The sequence below is a fragment of the Herpailurus yagouaroundi genome, unplaced genomic scaffold, assembly GCF_014898765.1.
Source record: "Herpailurus yagouaroundi ecotype Mexico unplaced genomic scaffold, PumYag 196, whole genome shotgun sequence".
In the NCBI taxonomy this organism is placed as follows: domain Eukaryota; kingdom Metazoa; phylum Chordata; class Mammalia; order Carnivora; family Felidae; genus Herpailurus; species Herpailurus yagouaroundi.
The window spans coordinates 8,318,637-8,345,432 of record NW_024412427.1 but is presented as its reverse complement, the minus strand read 5'-3'; the positions used below and the strand labels follow the sequence as shown (position 1 = coordinate 8,345,432).

The window sequence follows — 26,796 nt, the reverse complement described above, 5'->3', positions numbered from 1 at the left end:
GGGGAAGGACAAGGGGTGAGAGCAGGAAGGAACCCTGCCCTGGGATCAGAGACCCTTGCCTCAGACTCTCCGTGGGACCTCGGAGAAGCTATGTCTCTGATTTAATGTGCTTCTTCTTCCTTTAAATGAGGCCACCTGTCTGCCCTCGTGTCTGTACTGAAGGTCTATCCCAACAGCCCCAGTATACCCGTCAGGGACGGAACCGGAGGATCTCCTTGGATTCCTGGTCTTGGGAATGGGAGTGGCTTTGTTACCTGCCCGCCCCTCCAACATTCCATCTAGGCCCATCGGTCCGAGGAAGGGAGACTTACAGTCCAGAAGGGGGCGATCCAATCCACCGCGTAGGGCCCAGCATCTTGGAGCTAGGAGCTCCAGCAACTGGCTCGCATCACTCCCATTAGGCAGGCAGGAAAACTGAGACACAGAGAGTAACAATAGTAACAACTATTCAGATCCTACCATGAGGACGGCATTATGCTAAGAGCTTTTACGTTCACGACTTTTCATGAATCCTCACCACGACCCCTGGAGGTAGCTACTATTCCCATTTCTCGGATGAAACCTTTGAGGCTCAGACAGGGATAGGCATCCGGACATGATCACGCAGGGAGCTAAAAAGCTGCGGCAGGGCTATCACGAGGTCCCCTGTGCCTCAGCCCAGATTCCTGCCCTACCTCACCCTCACCTCCACCCTCACCGCCACCGACCCCCTGACCCTGGCACCGCCCTGCTAGCAAAGTTGGGAGTCCCTCGGAGCGCGCTGAGTCTGGCGGCAGGTGGATGGGTTTTTCTCCTCATCCCGCTGGATAGTATTTCAGGTTTTGAAGCCAGTTGTGTTATGCTTTGCGGGAACTGGGTCCCTGGGGTGGTTGCCTCCACCCCATCCCGCCGCCCGTCTGCACTCTCGGGTGGGGGGACGTTGCGGGTACCGCTTTAAAAATCCCAGCCTGGGCAAAACTTTGATGATAAATCAAGCGGCAGATCCCTCCGCCGCCGCCTCCTCTGGGCGGGCGGGAGGGAGTGGGAGGGAGGGGGTGCGGCGGCGCCGGCGCCGAGCGGAGTGGCCTTCCGCGGAAGGGAAGAGTCCCGCAGTCGGAGGCGGCCGGCTGGGCGTGCGCTCGCTACCCGCACCCGGGGCTGGACCGGAGCCGGGCGAGGGCTGGGGCCGGGGCCCGGCCAGCTTCGGCGAGCGAGAGGCAGCGGCCGGAGCTGGGCAGCCAGGCCGCATCCGGCAGGGAACGGCGGGCGCGGGGTCTGCGGTCTCCTGAGCCCCGATGTGAGGCGGCGGCGCCCCGGCCCGAGCGCGCACCATGGGGGCCCCGCTCGCCGCGGCGCTGGGCGCCCTCCACTACCTGGCACTTTTCCTGCAACTCGGAGGCGCCACGCGGCCCGCCGGCCACGCGCCCTGGGATAACCACGTCTCCGGCCACGGTGAGTTCGGTCCCCGCCCCCGTGGACTTCCCCACCAAACCCCACCCCGGGCTGCGCCGCTCCAACTTGCCCGTCCCCGGGCTGGAACCCGCGTCGGCCCCGGCGGGAGTCCCGTGGCGCCCCCTGCCGGGTCCACGGACCCGCCCTGGCACCCCGGCCGCCCCTGCAGAGGAAGGGGCACCCCGCGTGCAACCCGGATCGATCCCGCTGTAGCCGAGAGCCCCCTCCTCCCCAGCACGCTCGCGCCGATACACACACCTCCAGGACCACACGTATTCACAGCCAGGGGCACACTCACTGTTCCCACACTCACAACTCCTGCCCTCACGCATCTCCAGCCGCCTGCTCGGATCCCCCTCCTCACTCATCACCACTCACACTTATGCCCGCTGCACACACACACCGGCACCACGGTTGGGGGACTCACACCCTGCCAGCTGGCACCCAGGCGCACGCACTCTGCACAACTCTTGCCTGCCCTTCTGCCTGCACACACACACACACACACACACACACACACACGCGCGCGCGCACACACACACACACACTTGTGAACACACTTTGCTCGCCCACTCCTCTCTGCCCATCTGCCTTTCCCTTTTGTAGGTTTAACCCTGTAGCTGCCCTCATCCCCTCTTACTCCTCATCTGCCCCTTGGATCACTGGAAAAGGTCCTGGGGACAGAAGACCCCGCGTCTTGAGAACTGGTAGACCCGAGCTGCAGCTGCCCCTGCAGGGTCGGGGTCGGAGGCTTGCTGGGAGCCCCTCAAACACACTGGAATAGTTGGGATTGCTGCTTCCAGCCACAGGCGTGGACGGGGAAGAGGGATGCTGGGTGCTTCTGTCTTGTCTCTGGGGGTGGGTGGAAAGCCCCCCGCCATCCTTCTGTAGGGTACCCCCCCATCCTCAGCCTCGGCCCTGAGGATTGAAAGGTGGGAAATCAACTCAGCCACCGCGGGAGCTGGGGAGCAAGCAAGCAACCCCACACTGGTTGCCTGAGTCTGGGAAGCTCCTTTTAGCCCCAAAGGCGCCCAAGTTGGCAGTGGAGTTGTAACATCTGAGGCTGGTAGCTGGGGGGGTTCCCCTGCCCCTGTGAGCCAGGCTCCGGAATGGGGACCGGAGCATAAATGAAAATGGAGACGCTTCTTCCATCCATCCCTTCCCAGTCCAGTGGGGGCGGCTGCAGCACCAGTGCTGGGCACTGTATGCCCAGGGCTGGTGGGGAGGTCTGCACAAAGAGCAGAGAACTGTGTGATTTATTCCGAAGGAAGGAGTGAGGCGGGGGGAGTAGGTAATCAGAGGAGGCTTTGCTGGGGCCTGATGCATGAGTGGGATTGTTCCCAGGGGCACGGGCGCTTCCAAAGCCCTTCTCAGGGTCTCTGCTTTTGGGGAACCATGATTCCCTGCACCTTCTGCCTTACCACGTTTGATAGAACTGCTCTGTGTATCATCTGCGCACCCTTCACGTCCTCCATCGAATTTCTACTGACCTGGCCGGAGCGCTGGTAAATAGGGGAAGGATTATGTTGATCCTCAGTTTACAGATGGGGAAACCAAGGCTCAGAGAGGTGAAGGGACTTGCCCAAGGTCACACAGTGAGTGAGCGGTTGAGCTGGGACTGGCCACAGGGTCTGTCGGGCAAAGACAGAGCTTTTTCCAGGACATTCATCTCCCCATCAGATCCCCTCCCATTTAAAGGAAACTGGGAATCCCTCCTTCCGCTCCCCTCCTCGCGATGCTCAGTTCCTTGGCACAGTTAGAACTTATACTAGGAGGTTTTCCAAGGAAGGGTTTTCCTGCATTTGCAGTCCCGAGAGATACGAGGACTGGGGCTCTGAGGTTTATGGTCATCCTGTCCCTGGAGCATCAGACCTCAAGGATTTGGGTGCTACTCTGTCATTCCTGAGGTCCTGAGGGTCTGCCCTTTGTGTGGTAGTCTCTTCCTGCCCCCTGGTGCCGGGCGTGCTCAGGGGCACAACTCTGCCATGCCAGCTGGAATGTCACCTCTGAACCCTGGACAGGTCCCGCTAAGGCCCAGAGGAGGGGCTAGACAGAAAGGACACAGCACTGACTGCTGGGGGCCCTGGCTTCTCTCACTGACCGCCCTGTGCAGTTCTGGGCAAGTGGGTCAGCCCCCTGTGGGGCTCCTTCTGTCCCTCAAGAAACAAGGAAGCCAGGCTGCTCTGCAGGGGCCAGACTGCCTTCTCCCAACATTGCCAGGTTCAAAGTCACCAAGTAGTGGATGCCGAGGAGCCCCCATGGCGGCCCCTCTGCCGGGCCAAGTGCCCGCCACCACAGGAAGGGTTTGGAGCCACTCACTTAATCACAAAAAGAAACTGTTATTAATGATAGTGAGACGCGGCGAATAAGTGGGTCATGTCTAATAAGCCATTTGTGTTCAGGAGGAGAATACCAATTTGATAAAAGCTGTGTGTGCTGAAAAAGCCCAGAAATTGCTGTTTAGCAGATTGGAGCCTGATCGTTTCATTATTCCTGGGCTCCGCATGTCCTCGGCTGATTTAGGAAATGTGGCCGGGTTAGGGAGGGGTCTCGGTGCCTGCAGGTGGGGATGGGAGGCTGGAAGTGGGGGGCTCCTCCGGAGGAGACCACGGACCCCAACCACTTGGCGGTTGCTCCCCTCTCCAGCTCAGTCCGAGCCCAGCCCAGCCACCAGGCTGACGCCTTCCCCCCCCCCCACCACCACCACCCGGGACTTGTCACAGGGAGAGCCCGTGGTCAGGTGGGTCCACAAGGACATCTGTCTCGCTTCCCATCTCCCTGCTACCTGCACTCAGCCCACTTCGCAGAGGGCCTTTTAAAGGCATGAGGATCGAATGGGGAGTGAATGGAGCATGCCTCTTAGGGAGGCACAAGGGACTGAGAGGCTGGGAGGGTGGTGGCCAGTATTCGCCCCTAGTAGGTATTCTGTTAATGGCAACTATTTTGAATTTTCCTTATCAGAAAGGGTTAGCTCATTGCCATAAGCACAGCAGAGGTGGCGGGTGGGGGTGGGGAGCGAGGAGCTAGCATTTATGAGCTGCCTACTATGTGCTGTAGGTGCTACCAAACCCCTTGCCAGTGTTCACTCACCAAGGTTGACACTATTCATGCAAGGCTGGGGTTGGAGAGAGGAGAATACTGAGGTTCAGAGAGGGCCAGTGACTCGCCCAAGGTCACTGAGCCTGTATGGGGAGCGGAAGAGCTGTGCCTGCCTCCTCCGGGACGGCCTTGAGGCAGGCTCGGCCAGTCACGTGACAGGACTTCTTCCTTCTGCACGGCCTTAGCTGAGCCTTCCAGCTCCCCAGAGAACTGGCAAAGCAGTGGGTTCCAGCAAGAGGAACCAGCCGCTTAGACAGGTGACGGGTAGGGTCTTGCTGAGGCCACATGCAAGTTTAGAAAAAGACAGCTGGGCTGGACTCTTTCTCCAGTCCTTGTCCCAGGTCTGGGCCAGGGCAGGGGTCCTGAAGACGGGACCTCTGTGTGCATCCTGCAGAGACCTCCTGCCTTGGAATCACCGGGGCGTTTGTTAAAATGCAGATCCCAGGGTCCCCCAGACCCATTGGCCAAAATGATTGTTGATGAGACCCTGGAATCTGCATTTTAATAAGCTCCCCCGATGATTCCTGCGCAGCTGGAGTTTGGGAGCCACTGCCTAAAGTATTCACCCACGTGGAGGGACAGGATATTGTCTTGTCCAGGGGCTGCTTGGTTGATTTGGTTTTGCAAGAGAGGGAGAGGGCCACGCTGGAGCAGGCATGTGGACCCTGAGAGGAGACCCAGGAAGCCTGATACTGAAGCAAACATCCATTCTGCCACCCCGCCCTGCCACACACACACACACACACACACACACACACACGCACGCACACACACACCTAGGCCAGCACCTTCAATTATTAATACACCCCAATGCAGACACAGATCCTGGCCCGGCGCTTTGTCCATTGAGTGATTCACCCTCCTGAGGTTCTCTCTGTTGCCAGGAGGGAGCAGCGGGGTGCTGAGGGAGGGGCGGGGGCCACCGGGCCGTTTGGCAAACAGCCTGTGCACTGGAAAACGACTCTGGCATTATCTCATTCCTTACTGAACTGTTGGTATCTCCCCATCAATAAGCTGGCTAGTTTGGTGGCTGGGAGACGGAGAAAATTGAGTGCTGTCTTCCGAAGGTTATGATGTTAAAAATGTGTTCGCATTGTCTCGGGTGTTGGTGATTATTCTATCAATTACGCCCGTAAACACTCGGCCTTGGGCTGAGGGTTCCCGGCCTCCTGTGGGGAATCGGCCCTCACAAGCGGTTTTCCCCGAGTCCTTCACACCAATTGGTTTTGACACCTTGCCTATCAGCCGCTCCGGCGGCCTTTTCCCGAAGCAACGGGAGCCGCGGGCGGCCAGCAGGACAGGAATTCGGCTCATCTCCACGGTGACACGGTGACAGCAGAAGTGTTGGGGGAAGTCTCCTTGTGATAAACGAGTGGGCAGGGACAGGGGTGAGGGACAGTGGTCAGCCGCCAGGACCGGAGACGGAGGGGAGGAACAAAGCCGTGGGCAAGGGTGCGTTTGCCCAAACTGCCTGGGAGGTTAGGGTTTGGCTTGGGGGTCACCTTATCCAACGCTGTGCAAATGAAGTGAGAAATATACAGAAGGAAATGTTTACTGAGTGTCATGCCAGCGCCTTGCATGGCATTGTTCCATCTGATCCCCACAAGCACCCTAAGAAGAAGGGACCTTTTCTCTGGCCCAATGTATTTTTGAGGAAACTGAGGCCCAGTGAGGTTAACAGCCTCGCCTGAGGTCACACACCCAGCAAGTGCTGGAGCCTGGATTTGAACCCCGGAGTGTGACTCCAGACCCCCGTGCTCACAATGCTGTTGAGTCCCAGAGGCGAAGAGTTTTTGCAGACGTCCAAGGTCTGAAATCTTAAGACTTTGGTGTATTCCAAGCTGATGTAGTTTTAAACATTCAGTTGATTTTAATTTCGTAAGGAATCCGTGTCTTTAGAAGAAAAGTCACAAAGCCGGAGCCCCTCCTCATCCTTACAGACCACGGCAAGGGCATCCCGGGCTGGGCAAGGCTGATGCTGCCTTGCCGTGGACGGACCCAGGCCCCGCCCCTTGGGTACATAGGAGAGGATGCAACCCTGAGGGTCATGCGGTGCCAGGGTGTGTCCTCCTCTCCCCCGCCCTGGCGAGGTGAGACTCTTCTATCAGAAAAAGGGCCGGTGATCTCACTGGGGGAAGAAATCCACCCCTCCACCAGCTGGTGACCCTGAGGTCCCTCTGGCACCTGCCGCTGGGGGAAGGGAGGCGGAGACGGGGAGCCAGAGGGGCTATCGCCCCTTCAGGTCCCCGTCCCCACCACGGGGCCCCCTCCCCGTCCTGGAAGCCAGCAGAGGAGTCTCTGGGACTCAGCTCCCTCACCCCCAGCTGAAACCTCTCTTCAAGGACCCTCCGCAGCCTTTGGGTCCTACCTGAGAGATGGTTTTAGACAGCACCCGGACACAACCTCTTACATTTTAATCGTTCGCATTTATTTTAATGTGGATTGGAAAAATAAAACCGGCACATCAAAACTGTGATTTCACGGATATGATCGCTTAGGACGAGGCTAACGGGCATATGAAAAAACAGTGGGTTAGTTTATAGGAAACCAGTCAGACAGGCCAGTGAAGGTGGTCCACAGGCAGATCTGTGTGTAGGAATGACTGCACTTGGGGGTTGTTGGCCCGCGGGCTGCCTCCTCCCACCTCCTACTCGGGGCTCTCATTGGGAACCTCTGGCCTGACAGAGGCCGCTGCCGGGTATTGGAGGCTTGACCATTCACTTAGTCCCTCATTCATTCAACAAAGATCAGCCGAGCACCTGCCATGCACCAGGCTCCTTTAGCCACTGGGGACGTAGCAGTGAAGGAGACAGATAAGGTTCTAGCTCAGACAACTAAACCTATAAAACATACATAGAAGTATAAATTGTGATAGGAGTTGAGAAGCAGCGATGATGTTCAGCCCAGAAAAGGCACTCCCTCCCGGGGCAGTGAGGGGACCCCATAGTGAGCTCCCTGTCACAGAAGATATGCAAGCTGGGCCCAACCATTTATTAGCTGGGGGCGTTTTGGAGGGAATCCCTGCTTTATTTCCCAAAGGAGCACAGACTGGTGAAGTCGGCAGAGAAGTCAGAACACAGTGGGTGGTTAATGACGGTCTGTCACACAGGGAGCTAGAGATGGGCCCAGGTGGGCGGGGCTGAGGATGCCCGGGGCCCCACACAGGGGACGCGGCAGGGGTGAGGGCCTTTGCTGGCTCCTGTGTTGAGAGGTGCGGGCAGTGGCTCCTTTGTGACTTCATTAAAGTTAAAGTGCCAGAGTTCGGGGGTGGGAGAAATAGACCCCGAGCTTTTAGCCAACCCTCCCGCTAACTCGGCCTTGCTGGGTAGCTTGGCAGGTCCCTGCCCTTCTCTGGGCCTCGGCACCCCCAACGATGGCAAGTTTACCTAAACTCTAAGCCTCTGGAGTCCTTCCAGGCCCTCTCCTTTGTCCTCCAGGCAGCAGGTGAGGCTGGAGTCCACGGCGGTGAGGAACTCCGTCTAGCACGTGATGCTTCGTCTCAGTGGCCTTTGGGGGTCTGGGAACCAAGACGCCAGGCAGCGTTCATCCAGTTTTTTCCTCTGTGCCGATCATCTCCCTTACCTCCTCCTTTAAGCCTCACACGCCCCATGGGGAGGGTGCTCCCATGTTACGGACTAGGACACAGAGGCCTAGGGGGTGATGTGACCTGCCTGAGGCCACACAGCTGTTGAATGGCAAAGCCAGGCTTGAGCCCAGCTTATGGGGCTGCAGCGCTGGGGTTCTGCCCTGCTCATCTGTCCTGCTCCTGGCTGCCAAGCCCGGTGGGCGTGTGGACACTTGCTTTGTTCCGGAGCGGCACCCTGGCTTCGTCAGATTCTCTCCGGGATGCCAAAATGCTGGAAAGGCCAGGGTCTGGCTGAACAAGCTCGATCTGAGAGCCTAGGCTCCTGGATCTGAGTCCAGCACTGTCAGTGGGGGTGGTGGGACCCTGGGTGCACCTGCCTGGCTGTTCCGCAGGGAGGGGGCTGCTGGCTTTGTCTGAGCGTGTGTCTAGAATGCGTGCATTTGGGTGTTTGATCATGTGCGGTTGAGATGTGGCTGGGCGGGAAGGAGCCGGGTGGTCCCTCTAGCGTCCCAGCCTAGGGGGGCCAGGCTGTGCCCTCTGTGCCATAGCCTTGGCTTCTGAATCAGCCTCCCCGGCCCCTCCAAGCTGATGCCCTTGGGACGTGAGGCATAGAAGCTCTGGGAGCATCTGGAAGGTTAGAGCCGGAGCTGGGGCCGGGGGGGGGGGGCCTTGCTCAGAGCTATCAATTAGGGGGCTGGCAGTGGCCATCTGTGGCAAGTGCTCTGCCTGCCCCTCTCTCTGGATCTCTCTCTCTGGGTTGGACTCTCTCCCTCTGTCCTTCAGTCTCTCTCCATCTTTCTTTGTCCCTTTCCCTGTGTCTGCTGCATCCATCACCCTCCCTCTTCCCATCTCCCCACCTCACCCTGTCTGTCTTCACATGCACACACGTGCATGCACGCACACGCACCCACACGCACACACTCCTCTCTCCAGGTCACATCTAGGATCACACACGCGTGTATTCTGGGTAGCATGATGATACCCACACAGAGCGGGCACCTGAGAAATGTCAGTTGAATGACTGAAGTGAATGAATGAATGGTGATGTTACAAGGGGATGAAATGAAATGGTGATGTTACAAGGGACACTGGAGCTTGTCTAGACTAGTGGTTCCTAATTTTCTTGGAGGTCACAATCCTCTTGAGCATCTGATGAAAAATGGATCACTTCCTTAGAAAAATGCCACACCATTTTTGGTTAGTTCCGGGGGGTTCGTTGAGGCCCCCAAAGCTCACCTGTGGTCCCAGGGGAAGCAGCCTTCATTTCACTGGGGAGGAAACTGAGGCCCAGAAAGGAGCCAGGGCCAGCCCCAGGATGCAGGGCAAGCCCTCAGCAGAGCCGGGAGTGGGTCCTCCTCCTCCCCCGCAGCTCTCCCATGTGACCTGGGGGGGGGGTTGGGGGGGGGGGGGGCTCTGGAACAAGCTTGTCACTTTCCCCAGCAAGTTCTGGGTGAGTGTCTCCAGGGGGTGGGCGCGGGGGAGAGGTAACGGAGGACAGCCAGCCAGAGACGAGAGCCCTGGAAATGGTTCAGGTGGGTGAGCCATCCGGAGGGGCGGCGGGGGGGGGGGGGGGGGGGTCTCTGAAGGTTTCCCACCAGAGTGGTCCCCATGTCCTGGGGCAGTCAGGAAGACTTCCTGGGGGAGGTGGGCTCCTTGAATCCAGGGCTGAGGGCTGGGTTGAGGGGATTCCAGAGGCCAGGGGAGCCTCCCCTGACGGCCTGGGTCTGGCAGGGGCTTCAGTGGGAGAGTTGTGCATGTGTACTGGGCAAAGCAGGCTGCGGAGCTTGGTGTTGACCCCCACCAGCTGGAGGTTTTCGAGTGGGGAGGGTGGGGGTCTGGCGTCGGGGTAGGACCGGCCATGTGCCTGAAGTGGGGGCTCAAACAGGACTTGGAGGCTGGAGGGGGAGAGGCTGTTTCCTGGACTAGGCCCGAACTCGCAGGCTCGTAGGATGCCGGGGCCGCAGCGTCCAGGGGGCGACAGAAACGTGGGCTCGGTGGGAGATGGGAACTGGGTGTGCACGCGTGCGCGTGTGTGCGCGCGTGTGTATGAGTGTGTGCGCGCACACTGGCTTCCTTTCTAATACTTGAGCACCCCAGGCTCCTCAGCACCTTCCCCCCAGTGATTTCATCTGCCTGGCAGGCTGCCCCCCTGCCCCCCCCACCCTCCGGCTCCCTCCACCGTGCTTCGTGTACCTCCTCACAGGGGCGCGTGACCTGTCAGAGCCTCACCGTGGTCATCCCAGCGGGCACCCCAGGCACCCGTCCACACGCCATCTTGCAGAAGAGGAAACGGGCTTAAGAGGTGGGTGGGCTGGGGGCCCACACCTAGTTCAATGCAAGGGAGCAGAGCCCCACCTTTCTCCCCCCCAGCCTGGTGTGATAAGGTTGTAGGGGATGGTACGTGCCCGGGCTTTGGGGTCAGATGCTCTTGGGCTCAAGTCCCGGCCCCCTACTCAAGCTCTCTGAGCCTCACTGGCCAACTTGGGGCTGGGGGTCTTGACTGAAGCCCCTCTTCTCCCAACCCTCAGGTTTGGTTCCTGGCTGAGGGCAGGGAAGGTGAGAGCAGACGGCAGCGTGTCTGTTTTGCTTTGTGAGGTTTTAAAAAAATTATTTCCGGCCTCAGAGGCGGCAGCAATTATGGCCGGCTCACTGGGGAGCCGTTTGCCGCCTGTCATTGGCCCCAGGAAAGGGTCCCTAATGGAGGCCCGGCGGCCGGAGTGCATGGTAGTGAAAATAACGCTCCAAACAACCCTGCACTAATGGTCTCCTGGCAGGCAGACGAGAGGGAGGGGGCGGGCAGGCTGGCTGACAGCTGACGGAAGGCCTCTGGGGCAGGGGGCCCTGAGCCTCACCGGCTGGTCTCCTCATGTCCCCCAAACCCCAGCAGTGGTCCCCGAACTCCAGTTAGGCGCTGGGAGTCCTGAGCCTGGCTCTGCTGCTCTCTGTTGAATCTCCTCCCGGGCAGAGGAAAAACACTCAGTGCAAAAGCCCTGGGGTGGGGCAGAACCCCGTCAGCTAGGGATTCTCTGGTTCTAGAACAGTCCTTGCGTTTCAGAAGGCCAGGCCAGTCTAGTCTTCTAGGGGAGGAAAAGGGAGGTGGGAGTCTTGGGGCAAGAGGAGCCGGAGCAAGGCCACCCTGTGAGAGGCGGTGTGAATAGCGGCCCGATCATCACCAACCTGATAAAGCTCCATGGAGCCCACTAGGTGCCGGATATTTACGGGATGTGTGGATCCTGTTGAGTGCCCATGATACCCATTTTACAGATGAGGAGACTGAAGCTCAGGGCTTTGCCCGCCACAAGGAAGCAGAGTTGGGGTTCACATCTGGGTCAGCCTGACTCCAGAGCTCGCGCGGTTTCTGCTGCTCTGCTAGACTTCCCAAACACAGTTGGGCAGGGGCGGGAGGGGCAGGGGCAAGCACTAGGTCCCAAGGGGGGCCGCGTTGGACCACACCTCCTGGGGAGGCGGCGTGGCCGCCAGAGTCTGCCTCAGTTTCTCCCCTGCTTTCGGTCCCTGCACCTGGCGTTCAAGTGCCCTCTCCCCTTCTCTGTTCTTCACGCTCCCCGCCCCCACCCATCTCTCACTTGTCTTTCTCCCTCTCACTGGACTCGAGGGGCGCTCCTTTCTGGGCTCGGGGGCAGCCGCTCATCCCTGTGGCTGGGGCGGCCTCCCTCTGCTTCCTCCATTCACCCCCTCTCTGCCCCTGGCAGGCAGCAAGGAAAGCACACGCCCGGGCTTTGGGGTCAGACTCTTAGGCAGACTCTTAGGTCAAGTCCTGACTCCCCCCCCCCCTCAAGCTCTGCAAGCCTGAGGAGCCATCTGTGCAACGGGCTCACCCCACTGGCCTTGCAGGCTGTCCAGGCGAGGGGGGTGGGAGGAAATGGCATCTGCACAAACGTCAGGATGTCTGTTTGCCATCTCGTGTCCCTGCCCCCGCATCCTGGTTCCTGTCCTGTCGCTGGCTCCCTGCACATCCCGCCCCCCCCCCCGCCCCCGCTTGCCTCCCTCCCTCCCAAACCCCCGGGGCCCAGATGTGTGGGAAGAGGAGGCGGGAATTCCGCTGGGGAAACCTGCTTGACTCCCACAATCCTGCAAGTGCCAGAATATTTTCACTCTCCTTAAATCTCCCTAGATTTGTAATTCTACTGCTGTCTCCCTCAATCCGCGCCGCTGGCCTTGGGAGGCACCCTGCCCCCCCCCCACCCCCCGCCGCGGGCACCGGCACTGCCCGCCCAGCCGGGTCAGGGCTGCCTGGCGGGGGAGGGGGGGGGGCAAGTCCTCCCTCTGTCCGTGCCTCAGTTTCTTCACCCATAAGAAGAGGAGAGTGACGGTGGCCACTTCCCAGGTTGTCTTGGGGATTCGGTGAGACATTTTACGTTATTAAAGAAGCATCTCTATAAAAAGGAATGAAATCTGATATATGCTGCAATGTAGAGGAACCTCGAAAACATTATGCTGAGTGAAAAAAAGCCGGTCCCCGAAGACTGTATGTGGTGTTATCGCATTGGTATGAAACATCCAGAACAGGGGAGTCCAGAGACAGAACATAGAGCGGTGACCGCCTGGGGTCACGGGGACGGCTCGTGACTGCCTCCTGGGTGCGGGGTTTCCCTTCAGGGGGATGAAAACGTCTGCGGACTAGATGCAGGGGGTGGTTGTGCAACGCCGTGAATGCGCTCAGTACCACCGACTTGTTTATTTTAAAGTGGTTAATTCTGTGACCTGAATTTTGCTCCGATGACAAACTAAACACAAAGGAAACGCCCCTGGAGCCCATACTCTGCCAGATCGTCCACTGACAACAGCCTTACGACATAGGTGTTATCACCCCCATTTTACAGATGAGCAAACCGAGGCCCAGCATCACCAGGCACTTAGCGCATAGTAAGGGCTCAAAATGGTAGCTGGTTGCACTTTTATTTAGGGCAGCCCTCCTTCCCCATCAGCGGGGCTGGGCAGGGACCCCACCTGAGCGAATGGCCTTGTGTGTGTATAAAACTCAGCAGTTGAGTGGCTGCCACCGGGGAACAGCGGGCATTGAGGCCCTACTGTGTCCCCCACACGGACATGTCACCTGCATCAGTCCTCGAAATAAGCCTTGAAGAAGTGACACAAGTGAGGGGTGCCTGGGTGGCTCAGTCGGTTAAGCGTCCGACTTCAGCTCAGGTCACGATCTTGCGGTCCGCGAGTTCGAGCCTCGCGTCGGGCTCTGGGCTGAAGGCTGAGAGCCTGGAGCCTGCTTCCGATTCTGTGTCTCCCTCTCTCTCTGCCCCTCCCCCGTTCATGCTCTGTCTCTGTCTCAAAAATAAATAAAACGTTAAAAAAAATTTTTTTAAATAAATAAATAAATAAATAAAAAAAAATGACACATGTGGGAACAAGCACTCAGGCCAGTGGGGTAACTTAGAGCCACATGGTGTTATCCTCACGCGTAAATCCTGGGCGTCCCTGGGGGCCCCCCGCCCCAGTCCCTCTGCTTCCTCCTGGTCCGCTCCCCGCTTTTGCCAACAGGTCAACAATCCCCTGCGCGGGGCAAGGCCTAAGGCTGCAGAGACAAAGGAGGCCTCTGACTGGATCGGACAGAGGCCCCTTGACTAGGGGATCAGCCCCACGCGGCGGAGTAAACAGCTCCCCACCAGGGCACCGTTTCTTTGATGGTCTATTTCATTCAAAATTCATGGGTTCTGTATTCTGATCCATAATATATTCATGTTTGCTTTCATACAAAAATAATGTTCTTTCCCCATTTGGGGGGAGGGCAGTCAATGCCTCGGGAGGTGGCTTCCCTGGTTGCAGCAGCAGGGACCGTGAGGGCATCCACCGTTCGTTTCTTTGTTCGCTCACTCTGCAAGCGGGCCCTCGGGCCTCCTCGGGCCCGAAGCGGGTGTTAGTCCTCACCGCGTGCAAGACGCAGGGCACCTGGCGCTGAATCACCCAGGAAGCTGCCCCGTCAGCCGGACTGGCGGGCTCGGTAGGGTTGTGACAGGCGAGTGGCAGAGAGGCTCCAGGTCCGGGGGCCTCTGCAAGCCGGGGCCTGGAGGTGGGGCCGAGGGACGAAAGGCGGGAGGTCAGTGGCCGAGGACGCCAGGGCCCCTGACAGTGGTGGGGGTGGCTGCCCGCTGTGTCCGGCCCTCAGCAGGCCCTGCGTCCCGAGCCCTTCTGATCGAGAAGAGTCTCTGCTTGGTGCTGCTCTGAATTTAATGCGTGACCCTCGCTGGTCTCCCCTGTTAATGCAAGAAAATGGAGACTGAGGCCCGGAGCCTTCAGCAAGCCGCTGCCTTCCCTGGCTGGAATTTACAGATGCTGTTTGGTTCTCATAGTGTTTATTTTTACAGTTACCCTCTATTTATGGCAAGTGATGCTGATTTTCCGTTTATGGCGGTAATAAAAGTCTCCTTTTAAGCTGAATTTATTTAAGTAAAAAGGGAAAGATGCTTTGAAAATAAATATTAAGTAAATAATGGTGCAGGTGCGTCAGGGATCCTGCAGAAATGGTGAAGGTAGTCCCCAAGAGGTCAGACTCGTGAGACTCTCCCTCGGGTGCGCCCTTTCCTGTTCGGAGCTCCTCCTAACTGTGCCAACTCCAACCAGCCTTCAAGTCCAAGTGTGCCCCACCACCTAGAAGCCACCCCTGAATCCAGGCAGACGTGGGCCTGCCTTTATCTTCCCTCACACCGTTACCTGCATCCCAAGTTTCTGCATACAGTTGTGCTCTGCGTATCTCTGGGCTGGGGCGGGGAGGGGCCACGATTCATGGCTATGTGAATGGTGCACACCCTGAACAACGGTACATGGCGATGCAGGCTCAGTCCCAGCTGTTGTTCACACAGTAGTCACCTGTCTGTGTGTCTGCCCTTCCTGTGGACTGTGGGCCGCGTCTTGGGAAGCCTGGCACACGTAGGGGTCTATGAAGGTTGATCTCTTTCATCCCGTTTGCGGGGAGGCCTTGAGCTCACCGCATGCCCGGGTCGCCATCTTCCCGCCAAGGCACACTGCGGTTCACTAAGCTTTTGTACAAAATGCTTTCTTCCGCTTCTTGAGAAGGGGAGAGCTTGCCCACTCCAAGATGAAACGACCCGGATCCCTCAGCCTGCCAGAGAACCCTCGAGTTCCTCCCTTGAGCCCATCCCCGAGCAGATGCTCTGCACCCACCCCCAGGGAGGAGAAGACTGGGTGTCGCCTGCTGGGCTCCTTCTACGCAGCCAGCCCTCTCAGACCCTGGGGGCCTTTCCATCCAGTTTATCTGGGTTTTCCTCTTATGGACGTGTCACATCTCCTGGTTTCGGGAGCAAGGTGAGATTCACAGATGAGCTGGGGCTCCGTTAAACACTCCCTCCGCAGCCTTTCCCCTGTTCGGCCTCCCAGCTGGGAGTTAAGGTGGCCATGGGCCTTCCTGACCCCGTGCCACACCCCTTGCAGTCCTGGCCACCAGCTGAGCTGGGCACAGAGCAGGCTGTCTGGAAACGACCCCCAAGGACAGAAGGGGAAAGGAGCCGAGTGACGGACGACCCAGGTTCTGGTTGGCAAATTCTGCAGGCAGCCTTGGGACTGAAGTCTGGCTTTGTTCCCTCATGCGGTGTGACCTCAGGCCCTGACACTCCCTCTCTGAATCTTCATACCTCCCTCTGTGAAACGGGGCTGACAGTAAATAGTAGCAGCTCATCAAGTCCTTGGGAGGATGAAGTAGGCTTCTGTGTACAGGCGGCACCTACAGGGGGTGCCTGATGGCCCCCAGGTTCTCTGAGCTTTGTTTCTTAAGTTGCTGGAAAAGGCTCAGGTATGGAGGGAGGTAAGTGGTGGGGGGAGTTCCAGGGGCCCTCACGTGGACACCCCAACTTCCTATCTTCGTCACTGTCGTACCAGCACCAGCAGAGGACAGGGGGAGAGTTTGGACTTGGCTCCTAAAAGCCTGAGTCTGAATCCCAGCTCCTCAAAGTCCCTGAGCTGCTGGAAAGAGCCGATGATCCCTGACCGGCAGGGCCGCTCCGAGGGATGATGTGGGGTCAGACACATCAGCTTTCTGGTGGGTTGTGGGCCTCCAGTCGGAAAGATGATCCCATGTTTGATCCCAGGCTTGTGGTGCTGGTCCCCGGGGCCGCAAGGGTGCAGAGGGCCCCCCGAGAAGCAGCCACAGCCCTTTCTGGCATTGCCGGCCTTGATTTGTTGTCCCGTCTCATTCTCGGTCGCACTTCCTATCCCAACTTTATGGGCCCTCTCAGGGAGCCTCCAGCCCGCCTGTCGGTTTGGCAGGACCCGCGTGGGCCAAGCCGGGCTTGGGCGGCCGGTGGTCGTGAGGGCCAGAAGGAGGGAGGGTGGGGGGGGGCCTGGCCTACTGGGGCCCGGCTAGGACCTCCCGGGTTGCCGTGTCCACGTTATCCATTTGTCTGTCCCTATCCCTGCTCTTGTGGGCCCGGTCCCCCCCCCCAGAAACTCCATCCTGGCACATAGTAAGTGCCCAGTAAACAAAAGATGTCTGTCTCCTTTGTTTTGTTTTGCTTCTTTCCTTACAGTTTCAAACTTAAGTTCTCTGGGTTTCTGTCTGACCTTTCTACCTTCATTCATTCATTCATTCATTCACTCGCCCTTTCAGCACATGCTTAACAGCACCTCCTCCCTGCTGGGCAGTGCAGGGGCCCTGTGCTGGGGGAGCTCCCAGGCTGGGGGAGACACAGACGCCTTAGTATCTGTCACATGACATGCTCCGGTGGGGGCAAGGACAGGACTCAGAGACCATCAGGGGCCCCGAAGAGGACTTCCGCTCCAGCCTGGGCAGGGAGGGCATCTCCAGGCACAGGGCCACCTGTGAGCTGGGATTCCGGCCCAGGGGGGACACATGGAAGTGACAGGGAAAGGCAGGAGGGGCCACGGCCGGGGTTCAGCAGAGCCACTGCTGCGGACTTCGGATGCCCAGCCCGAGAAGCTGCCTCCGACCCTGAGTGTCCCATTGGGCACCCCGAGTGTGAGGGTTTCCTGGAGCTCCCGGGTGGCCCTGAGCCAGGGGGATGGGATCCTTTCTCTGCCTTCTGGCAGAGCCACCGTATATGTCTTGCGCGACAGCAGCCAGCGTTCCCTGAACACCTACCGTGTGTCTGGTGTCATTGCGGCTGCCAGGATCCCACAGGAAACAAAACAGGCTCCAGTCTCCAGCCTTTGAAGGGCTTACACTCAGGTTGGGAGAGGGGCAGCGAATGAGACGCGGAAGAGACCGGCACGTTAGTGTAATGGTTAGGAGAAAGCGCGAAGTCGCGGAAAGGGGACAGACAGGGTGGGGAAGACGCAGGAGGTGACACGGAAGCAAAGGTTTGAACGAGGTGGGGGGGGGGTCCCGTGCGTGGGGGTGGGGAGCATTCTGGGCACAAGTCCAGGGAAATCCTCGTTGTGTGAAAACCGCTGCGGCAGGCCAGAAGCCACGGGAGGACTTTAAAAAAAACCGTGATAAAATTTATACAACATCGGATTTACCCATTTTGGCCATTTTTTACGTGTACGGTTCAGGGGTGACAAATACGTCCCGATTTTTGGGCAGCAATCCCCGCCATCCATCTCCAGAACATTCTCATCTTCTCCAGCTGAAACTCTGCTCCCGTAAAACGCTAAGCACCGCCTCCCCCCCCCCCATTCTCCTCTCCCCCAGCCCGCCTCCCCTCTGCTTTCTGTCTCTAGTTTGACCGCTCTAGGTGCCTCATATAAGTGGAATCATGCATTGCTCGTTCTTTGGCTCCTGGCTTATTTCGCTCAGCGAAATCATGTCCTCAAGGGTCATCCGTGTTGGAGCCCGTGTCAGAATTTCCTTCTCTTTAAGGCTGAATAATATTCCGTTGTATGGAGAGACGACATTTTGTGTACCCATTCATCACTGGAGGATTTCGAGCAGGCCCTGACACAGCAGGACGTAGCACGAGATGGGCTGAGCGGGGACCCTCGGGGCCACAGTGGTTCTCTCCGTTCTGCTCTCCTTGCCTCCCTCTAGCTCCATTTCTGCCTTGGTTCCCCTGACAAGGAGCAGATCCTTTTACTGGTCCTCAAGGGACTCTCATTCTGGCAGAGACTGATGGGTGGCCTGCGGTCCGGTCCCTGTAGGCTTCCTGGAGGAGGCAGCCTCAAACCAGGGATCTGCAGATTAAAAGGGCAAGGAGGGGGGCGCCTGGGTGGCGCAGTCGGTTAAGCGTCCGACTTCGGCTCAGGTCATGATCTCACAGTTTGGTTCGTGAGTTCGAGCCCCGCGTCGGACTCTGTGCTGACTGCTCAGAGCCTGGAGCCTGTTTCAGATTCTGCGTCTCCCTCTCTCTCGGCCCCTCCCCTGCTCATGCTCTGTCTTTCTCTGTTTCTCAATAATAAATAAATGTGAAAAAAAATTTTTTTTAATTGAAAAAGAGAACCGAGGTTCAGAGAGGTAAAGGGGCTTATCCCGGTCACACAGCTGGGTAGTAGAACGAACAGGATTCAAACCCAGGCCTGCAGGCCAAGCCCTAGATGTGTTGAACCAGGGCCTGGAAGGTTAGGAAGGAGGTCAGGCCCTGGTCTTGAAGGGCAGACAAGACCTTCCAGGTGATCCTCTGCCTTTACCAGAAACCAAACGCACTGATCCAGGCCAGGGCCACAGAGCTGTTTCCTGCAGACGATGCCCTGATAAGCGGGCTGAGGGTTAATGACTGTATTGCTCCCCCAATTAAAAGCAGAAAGGAAGAAGAGGTTGCATTCAATCAAGCCCCTTTCTCCTTCTCCTGCAGAATCCTAATTTGTGGACACCCGTTGTAATTGTCTGCCCAGCAAGCCCAGCCCTGCTCAGGCCCTGGGGCAGGAGAACACCATTGCAGCCTCTCAAAAATCTATAATTATTCCAGCCTCCCTGGGGACTGGCCATGAGGAGTTACCTGAGCAGGGAGGGAGGGCTCAGGACAGGAGGAAGTCAGAGAGGAGAAATGGATTTTCTGTCCCAAACTCAGCAGGCGTGCTAGCTGGCGAGAGGGGGTCTGGGTGCCTGGAGGGAAGGAGGTGGGGGAGAGGACTAGGAAGAGGGGCTGCAGGGGAAAGGTCGAGAAGTTATGGGCTCCGCTCTCGAGTGCTCTAGAACCGGGTTCAAATGTTCACACTTTCTCTGTGGCTTTGGGCAAGTCCTTGACCTCTCCGGGCCGCAGCTTCCCCACCTGCACGATGGGGATGACAAGCATCACACTCCCCCACGGCAGCATGGCAGGAGCACGAGCAAATGTCCGAGATGAGTATGGCACCGTGCCTGGCCCAACGCAAGTGCCCTATGTCTTAGACATTGTTACCGCATTGTTGTCACGCGGTATCCTCTCTCATGGAGTCAGATTAGGAAGCAAGAACCTTATGCCAGTTAGAGCTGCCCACCTGCAGTGGGGGTATGAGGAGCTGGGCTCCCCGTCTCTGGGAGTGTCCAAGTGGGATGCAGAAGTAGGGAACCTGGTGGCTGAACTTTTCCTGATTCATCCAAACCAAACGCTGATGGGGGCGGGTGGGCCCCTGGGTCTTAGTCACAACTGCTGGTCAGACCCAGGTTCAACACCCAGCTGTGTGTGAACCGTGGGCAAGTCCTGGCCCCTTTTTGAGCCTCACTTTCCTCATCTGTCAAATGGGGGTGAGCAGAGGAGAGAGTATTAGAGATAGTGCCTGCCTAGTGCTAGGCATGAGTAGATGCTTAAAAATCATATGGATTCTTTTTAAAAAACAACAAAGCTCCCTGGATTTCTTTCTCTCTTCCTTGCCTTGGCCCACACCATTCCTTTCCCTGCCCTGCCCCCCACCCCCCGGCCTCTGCTTGTCAGGATCCACCCATCTTCCGGCCTGGCTGCCACGTGCCTCCTCCCCCAAGTGGAAGTGACCCCTCCCCTTCCCAATGCCCAGGGCACCTTCTCCCTCAGATTGTCTGAGCTGGTGGGGTTCTCAGACCCCAGGACTGACCCCCGTGGCACAAAGGAGCAAACCGAGGCTCGGAGAAGGGGAGAGATGTTCCCCAGGTCCCACAGCCAGTCTGTTGGCAGAAACAGGCTCAGTTCTCCATCCCTGGTTCCAGTTCTGCATTCCGGGCACCCACCTGCACGTTGCTTCTCCTTCAGGGGCTCCTTGGGGCAGGTCTGGGGACAGACCTTCGTGTTGCTGCCCGTGACCAGGGAGACTCAGATTATGCCCTCAAATGCTCAGAACCTTGGTTTCCCCACTTGTCTTGCAGACACATTGCCCCCTTCACCACTGAGGTTGGAGCCAAACCTGAAGACAGGTCCTGGAAGGGACTGAGGGGTCGGAGAGACCCTGGAACCAGCGTCACTATGGGGGAGGAGGTGGTGGCTACACCCACAGATGACTCACCTGGTTCTAGGAGTTCTGGGAGCCAGATTTCTATCCACCCTTCCACCCAAAGCCCATCCCCACTCCTGGCTCAGGACCACCTGCCCCACCTGTGGATGTGGAGGGTGGGGGGTGGGTAGGGAGCATAACACCTCCTCTGGGAAGATTGCCCTGATTGCCTCAGGCTGGCTGAAATGCCTCCCCAGCCTGTCCCGCAGAACCCATTTTAGACTACTTTTTTTTTTAAGTTTAATTATTTTTTTTTTTTTTTTGAGAGAGAGAGAGAACAAGCAGGGGAGGGGCAGAGAGAGAGGGAGAGAGAGAATCCCAAGCAGGCTCCGCACTGTCAGTTTAAAGCCCAACGTGGGGCTCTGCCTCATGAGTCGTGAGATCATGACCTGAGCCGAAATCAAAAGTCAGATGCTTAATGGACTGAGCCACCCAGGTGCCCCTAGACTGTTACTTTTTAAGAAAGACCTCTGCAACCAAAGAGAATTTCCATACTCTGGGAAGAACATGGCCTTGGAAATCAGGCCTGGGTTCCAATCCAGGTTCCACTGGGTGGCCACCTGCCAGGACATCCCACACATGTGACAGCTGAGCACCGGGAATGTGGCTCGTCTAAATTGAGATGTATTGTAATCGTGTAAAGTACATGCTGGGTTGCCAAGACTTAGCACAAGAAGGAATGTAAAAGATTAATAATTTCTATGACATGTTGAAATAACTTTTTTGCTATCTTGGGTTAAATAAAATACATGATTAAAATTAATTTCATCTGCTCAAAAAAAAAAATTTTTTTTTAACTTTTCAAATGTGGCTCCTAGAAAATTAAAAATTCTGTACCTGTCTCAGCACCAGGGCATGCGCTGTTTCCGCTGGACAGCGCCCTCTAGAGGACCATTACTGGGATGGGGCGGGGACTGGTGGCCGCGCGGCGGGGTCTTCCCCCAAGACTGGGGGTGAGGGGGCCTGGTCAAGGACTCAGGGCCTGACCTTCCTGTTCCCTGGCTGCTGTGTAACCCCACGCCAGACACCACTCTCTCTGAGCCTTGCTTCCTGGATCAGTACAAAGAGCTGGTGGGCTGGGATTGGGCTTTCAGTCAGTCTGGGGCGGGGTGGGCGGGGCCTGCGGGCAGGGGAGGCTGAGCGAGTGTGGATGGAGGTCTGCCCCCGCCCCATGGAGTCCCCGCCCAAGGAGAGCCCATCTCCGCCCTTCCTGCCAATGAGACCCCCACGAACCATCTCTCCTCCGTCGACCAGACATGCTTCCTGCGCTCACTCACGTCTAGGCGGAGGAGAAGCGTGGTGGCGGAGTCCCACAGGCCGGGGTTCAGGGCTGGCTCTGCCCTTCCTAGTCTGTGATCCTAGCAGCTGTGTTTCCCCATGTGCAGGAGGGAAAGGGGCCAGTACATCTGCTTCCTGTGGCTCAGCAGTGGCACCTGCAGGAGGTCACAGCTGTGTCCTCTCACTGTCTCTTAGGCAGCCGGATCCCACTGCTGGCTGCTTTGGATCCACCCCTCCTCCTTCCCAGCTTGCAAAGAATACTGGGTGTGGGTCAAGGCAAACTCCAGCTGTCCCAGGACAAGGGGCCAGGGGCTCCCCGAGGTTACCTCTCAGCCCCTCCTCACAGCTCAGGGCCACGATGGCCCCCTTCAGTCCTGCTTGAACTGGCAGGTTGTCATCAGGGGAGGTGAGGAGGGCTGGGCCTGGCCCAGGATTCTCAGGATGGGGACCGCTTGGCTCTGGACCCTGCTCCGCCATTACCCGGTCTTTCATTCACTCAAGAAGTATGTACTGAGGGGCACCTGAGTGGCTCAGTCAGGCATCTGACTTCAGCTCAGGTCATGATCTCGTGGTTCATGGGTTCGAGCCCTACATCAGGCTCTGTGCAGACAGCTCAGAGCCTGGAGCCTGCCTTGGATTCTGTGTGTGTGTGTGTCTCTCTCTCTGCCCCTCCCCCCATCCAAAAAATAAATAAACATTTTTAATATTTTTTTAACGTTTATTTATTTTTGAGACAGAGAGAGACAAAGCATGAACGGGGGAGGGAGAGAGAGAGGGAGACACAGAATCTGAAGCAGGCTCCAGGCTCTGAGCTGTCAGCACAGAGCCCGACGCGGGGCTCGAACTCACGGACCGCGAAATCATGACCTGAGCCGAAGTCGGCCGCTTAACCGACTGAGCCACCCAGGCGCCCCTAAATAAGCATTTTTTTTTAAGTATTTATTGAGCACCTACTATGTGCCAGGCACTGTTCTAGGAGCTGGGACTCCATATATCCGTGGATGAGACAGGCACAGTGCTCACCGCCAGGGAAAGCAGACAATAAACATAAAATAAGTTTATTAGCTGGGCTGTCCAATACAGTAGCCATTACCTACAAGTGGCTATTTACGTTTAAATTTAAATGAGTTAAAATGAAATAAAATGTAAAATTCAGTTCCTCGTTCGCACTAGCCACATTTCAAGTGCTGGTGGTTTCTGGGTTAGCTCAGCCATAGCACATTTTCTTCACTGCGGAAAGTCTGTCAGAAGGCACCGATCATGTGTTGGAAGGAGGAGTGATTTGAAGCACCGGGTTGGGGCGGGAGACGCAATTTAAATGAGGTGGTCAGGGTTGAGGAGAGCAGAGTCCTGGAGCAGAGGAGCTTGGGAGCTCTGTGGGAGTCTACAGGCAGAGGGAATACCAAATGCAAAGGTCCTGAGGTAGGATCTCAACTGGAATGTTCAGAGAACAGCAAGGAGGCCATTGTGCCAGGAACAGAATGAGCAGGGGCCAAGCAGAAGCTGGCACCCGAGGGGACGGGCCCAAACACGGAAGGCCTGGTCTTTCACGGTAAAGGCTGCGGCTCTTGCCCTCAGTGAGGAGACACCGTGGAAAAGTTTTGAGGAAAGAACGAACCGGGATTGGTTTGTGTTTTTCCAAGATAACCGTGGCTGACAAGTTGAAAATAATTGTCGGGGAGGATGGGGTGGCCACAGGGGCCGAGCCTGGTTTTGTCTCCTGCCCAGTGGGAATAAGGACAGTCCCACTGCACGTGAAGACACCTCACACCTCACTGGGCACGTGCACAGTAATTGAAATACTCATTCTTTTTTTTTAATATATATATTTTTTAAGTTTATTTAAAAAAAATTTTTTTTAATGTTTTTTTTTTTTTTAATTTTTTTTCAACATTTTTAATTTATTTTTGGGACAGAGAGAGACAGAGCATGAACGGGGGAGGGGCAGAGACAGAGGGAGACACAGAATCGGAAACAGGCTCCAGGCTCTGAGCCATCAGCCCAGAGCCTGACGCGGGGCTCGAACTCACGAACCGCGAGATCGTGACCTGGCTGAAGTCGGACGCTTAACTGACTGCGCCACCCAGGCGCCCCTATGTTTATTTATTTTTGAGAGAGCACAAGCAGGGGAGGGGCAGAGAAAGAGAGGGAGACACAGAATCTGAAGTGGGGCTCCAGGCTCTGAGCTGACAGCGCAGAGCCTCCCGCGGGGCTCGAACCCACGAACTGTGAGCTCAAGACCTGAGACAAAATCAAGAGTCAGACGCTTAACCGAGTGAGCCACCCAGTCGCCTCCCCGAACACTCATTCTTATTAAACAGGCTTTGTTTATAGAACAGCGGCCAGTCCCTCCCAAACTTCACAGAATGTGGGAAACCTCCAGGAAGCCTCTCATAAACCTTTGACCTTGGGGATCAGGGACCTTGAAGACTTTATCTGAGCCCAGGTCCTGGAGTCGAGCTCCACATGGACACCCTGTGTGGAGGGCAGACAAGGCAGGGGCTTCCTGGCGGAGGTGTTTGTCAGTCCTGATGCTCCCAAAGCCCTTGGCATCTTGGGGAGGGGCAGGAGGCATGTGACCCCGAGCAGGACCCCCACCTCCCTGCCCAGGGCGCCCTCTTCCTCCTGCCCCAAGCCGCACAGGGAAGGGGACATACAGGAGGGACCACTGGGTGGTGGCACATCGCCTCCAGGGAGGGGCGTACCTGGCAGGCTGCAGCAGCCAGGTGGGCACCAGGTGGGAGGACTGACGGACACACATTCCCCGGGTGACCTGCTTGTTGCCAGGCGTCTTTCCAGGGCGAGATGATCTCTCCTGAGAAGAGGAAAGAATTCTAATTACATCTCAGGACAATATTCGTTTGGAGAGAGGAGAGACAGAACATATGGTGGGGAGGGGCACGGGCCACATTAAATGGGCATTTGTTTTCTCTTTTACCTCGCGGCGTGGTGGGGGTGGCGGGGGGGGGGGGCAGGGCTCCTGCTGGGTCAGGAGCGCTGCCTGCCCTGGGATTTTTACGGGGAGCTGGGCCTTGGGAGGGACAGGAGGCAGGTGCGGCTCTCACCGCACCCTGGGGGCCGTCAGAGGATGCAAAATGTCCAACCCATTCAGGACGCGCAGAGCGCCCGCTAGGTGCTGGGAGCTGCGTAACCGGTGGGGGTTCCACATCCCTGTTGTCCAGGAGCTCGTCACGCAGTGCCTGCCGTGGACACATATGTGACTGTGACCGCGTGGGCAGGAGGTTGGGGTGAGGTGGGATCCTACCCCGGGTGGTCAAGGAAGGCCGCTCTGAAGGGACCAAGTTTGAGCTTTGAGCGACTTGAAGGAGCCAGTTGGGCAGAGAGACCAAGGATAGAGCATTCCAGGCATTGGGTACAGTCAGGGCAAAAGTGAGGGGAGAGTGAGGCACGCTCAGAGGACAGAGAGGAGACCGAGGGGGTGGGGGAGCGAGCCCTAAACCCCACCCTGGTGGGTTCTATCTTAGTGCGGTGGGGAGCCAGGTGGGTTCTAAGCAGGGGTTTGGCTACGTCTGACTTGGTTTTACAAGCCCGTGGTGCTGGGGTTGCGAATAACCCGGGAGGGAGACTGGCGGGGGTGACTAGAAAACTCTGGAAGAATTAACAAAAACGGCAGCTTCCTCCCAGGCCTCCTTGCTCATGTCTTCTAACCCGGCCCTTCTCTGATCCCTCACCTGGGTGGGCGTCCCGTGACCTCCACGGACTCCGGGATAGAGACCCAGCCGGTGTGGGGCATTTGGGGCCCTGGACCGGCCCCTTCATCCCCGCGTCCTGCCAGCTGCTGTTGCACACCCCTTGCCCAGCCTCAGTGAGCTCCTCCAGGGGCCCCACGTGAAGCCAGGCCGTTCGCGCTCGCCGCCCGTCTGCTCCCAGTCTTGCCACCTCTCCCTGACCCACCAGCCCTGTGCTCGCTGGCCCCGCTCTTTCCAGAGCCCCAGCCACCCCTCCCCACTTTCTCCACACAGCCCTGTTCACAGAGACGCCGCACGACATGACTGCACGGACGGGCGAGGACGTGGAGATGGCCTGCTCCTTCCGCGGCAGTGGCTCCCCCTCCTACTCGCTGGAGATCCAGTGGTGGTACGTGCGGAGCCACAGGGACTGGACCGACAAGCAGGCGTGGGCCTCAAACCAGGTACCGCCCCTGGGGTGACACCTGAGCTAGGCTGGGCGAACCCTGGCCCCGGGGGGTAGAGCAGGAGGCACACCGAGGCTGAGCACGGGGGAAGGCCGCCGCAAGAAGGCCCCTCCAAAGAGCAGGGCCCCTCCCTTAAGTGTACAGGCGGGGAAACTGAGGCCAGAGGTTACAGGGCAAGGCGGGCAACCCGGTCCCCGCGCACGCACTCACCGGAGCAGACGCTGTGGGTGCCCTTGCACGCACCTGCCACCAGCCCGCCAACTCTGCCTGAGAGCTTTCTCTGGGCGACAGAGCCTGCTGGCCAGCGAGGCAGTCCAGCGATGACTGACGGAGCCGGAGGACGCGTCCCCCAGCAACCTGGCCTGCAGCTGGGGTAACTGCAGAGCCCTGCGTTCTGTCCCTGAGGTGCCCAGCAAGAGTGGGTTCCGGCTGCCCGCAGGGGTGCCGGGGGCACACTACTGACTTCCTCCCCTTTGTGGTCTCACCCACCCACTCCCCTACCGATCCAGGTTCCCTGGGATCCCCTCCCAGGTGGGCTTACTGCCCTTGAATCTTTGTCTCAAGGTCTGCTTCTGGGGGAACCCAACCTAAGACGCTTCCATTCTTACGGCTGGGTCAAGGCAAATAACATACAAGCACGTGCCTATCTGCCCACCCATTCGACATACGAACACGTAAATGTTTACGGACCTGCATGTGCACACACGGGCGTGCGCGCACATTCTCGCGTGTTCGTGAAACAGCCTCTAACATGTTCACAAATACGTATTGAACTCTGTGTCAACTCTTCAACACTTCCAGCCTGCCTCACAGGGCTCAGAGGTCTCGGTGCAGGGGTGGGGTGGGGGTGGGGGTGGGGGTCAGAGGAAGCTCCTGGCCACAGATTTGCAGGTATTTGCGATTGGAAGCATCTGGGGTCAGCCTGCAG

General features: G+C 57.7%; 1 protein-coding gene across 3 annotated transcripts in view; it reads left to right on the top strand.

The window, feature by feature from the left end:
* The first annotated feature begins 1,051 nt into the window (after positions 1-1,051).
* Positions 1,052-26,796, top strand: part of VSTM2L (V-set and transmembrane domain containing 2 like) — a 37,705-nt gene continuing 11,960 nt past the window's right edge. The window contains exons 1-3 of one of the 3 annotated variants that reach the window (XM_040447089.1): positions 1,052-1,431; positions 10,320-10,418; positions 25,696-25,865. In XM_040447089.1, the coding sequence (XP_040303023.1) occupies positions 1,311-1,431; positions 10,320-10,418; positions 25,696-25,865 (390 nt within the window). In that variant the 5' untranslated portion in view covers positions 1,052-1,310. The remainder of the gene's footprint in view (positions 1,432-10,319; positions 10,419-25,695; positions 25,866-26,796) is intronic. The other 2 variants (XM_040447087.1, XM_040447088.1) reach the window with 2 other exon arrangements.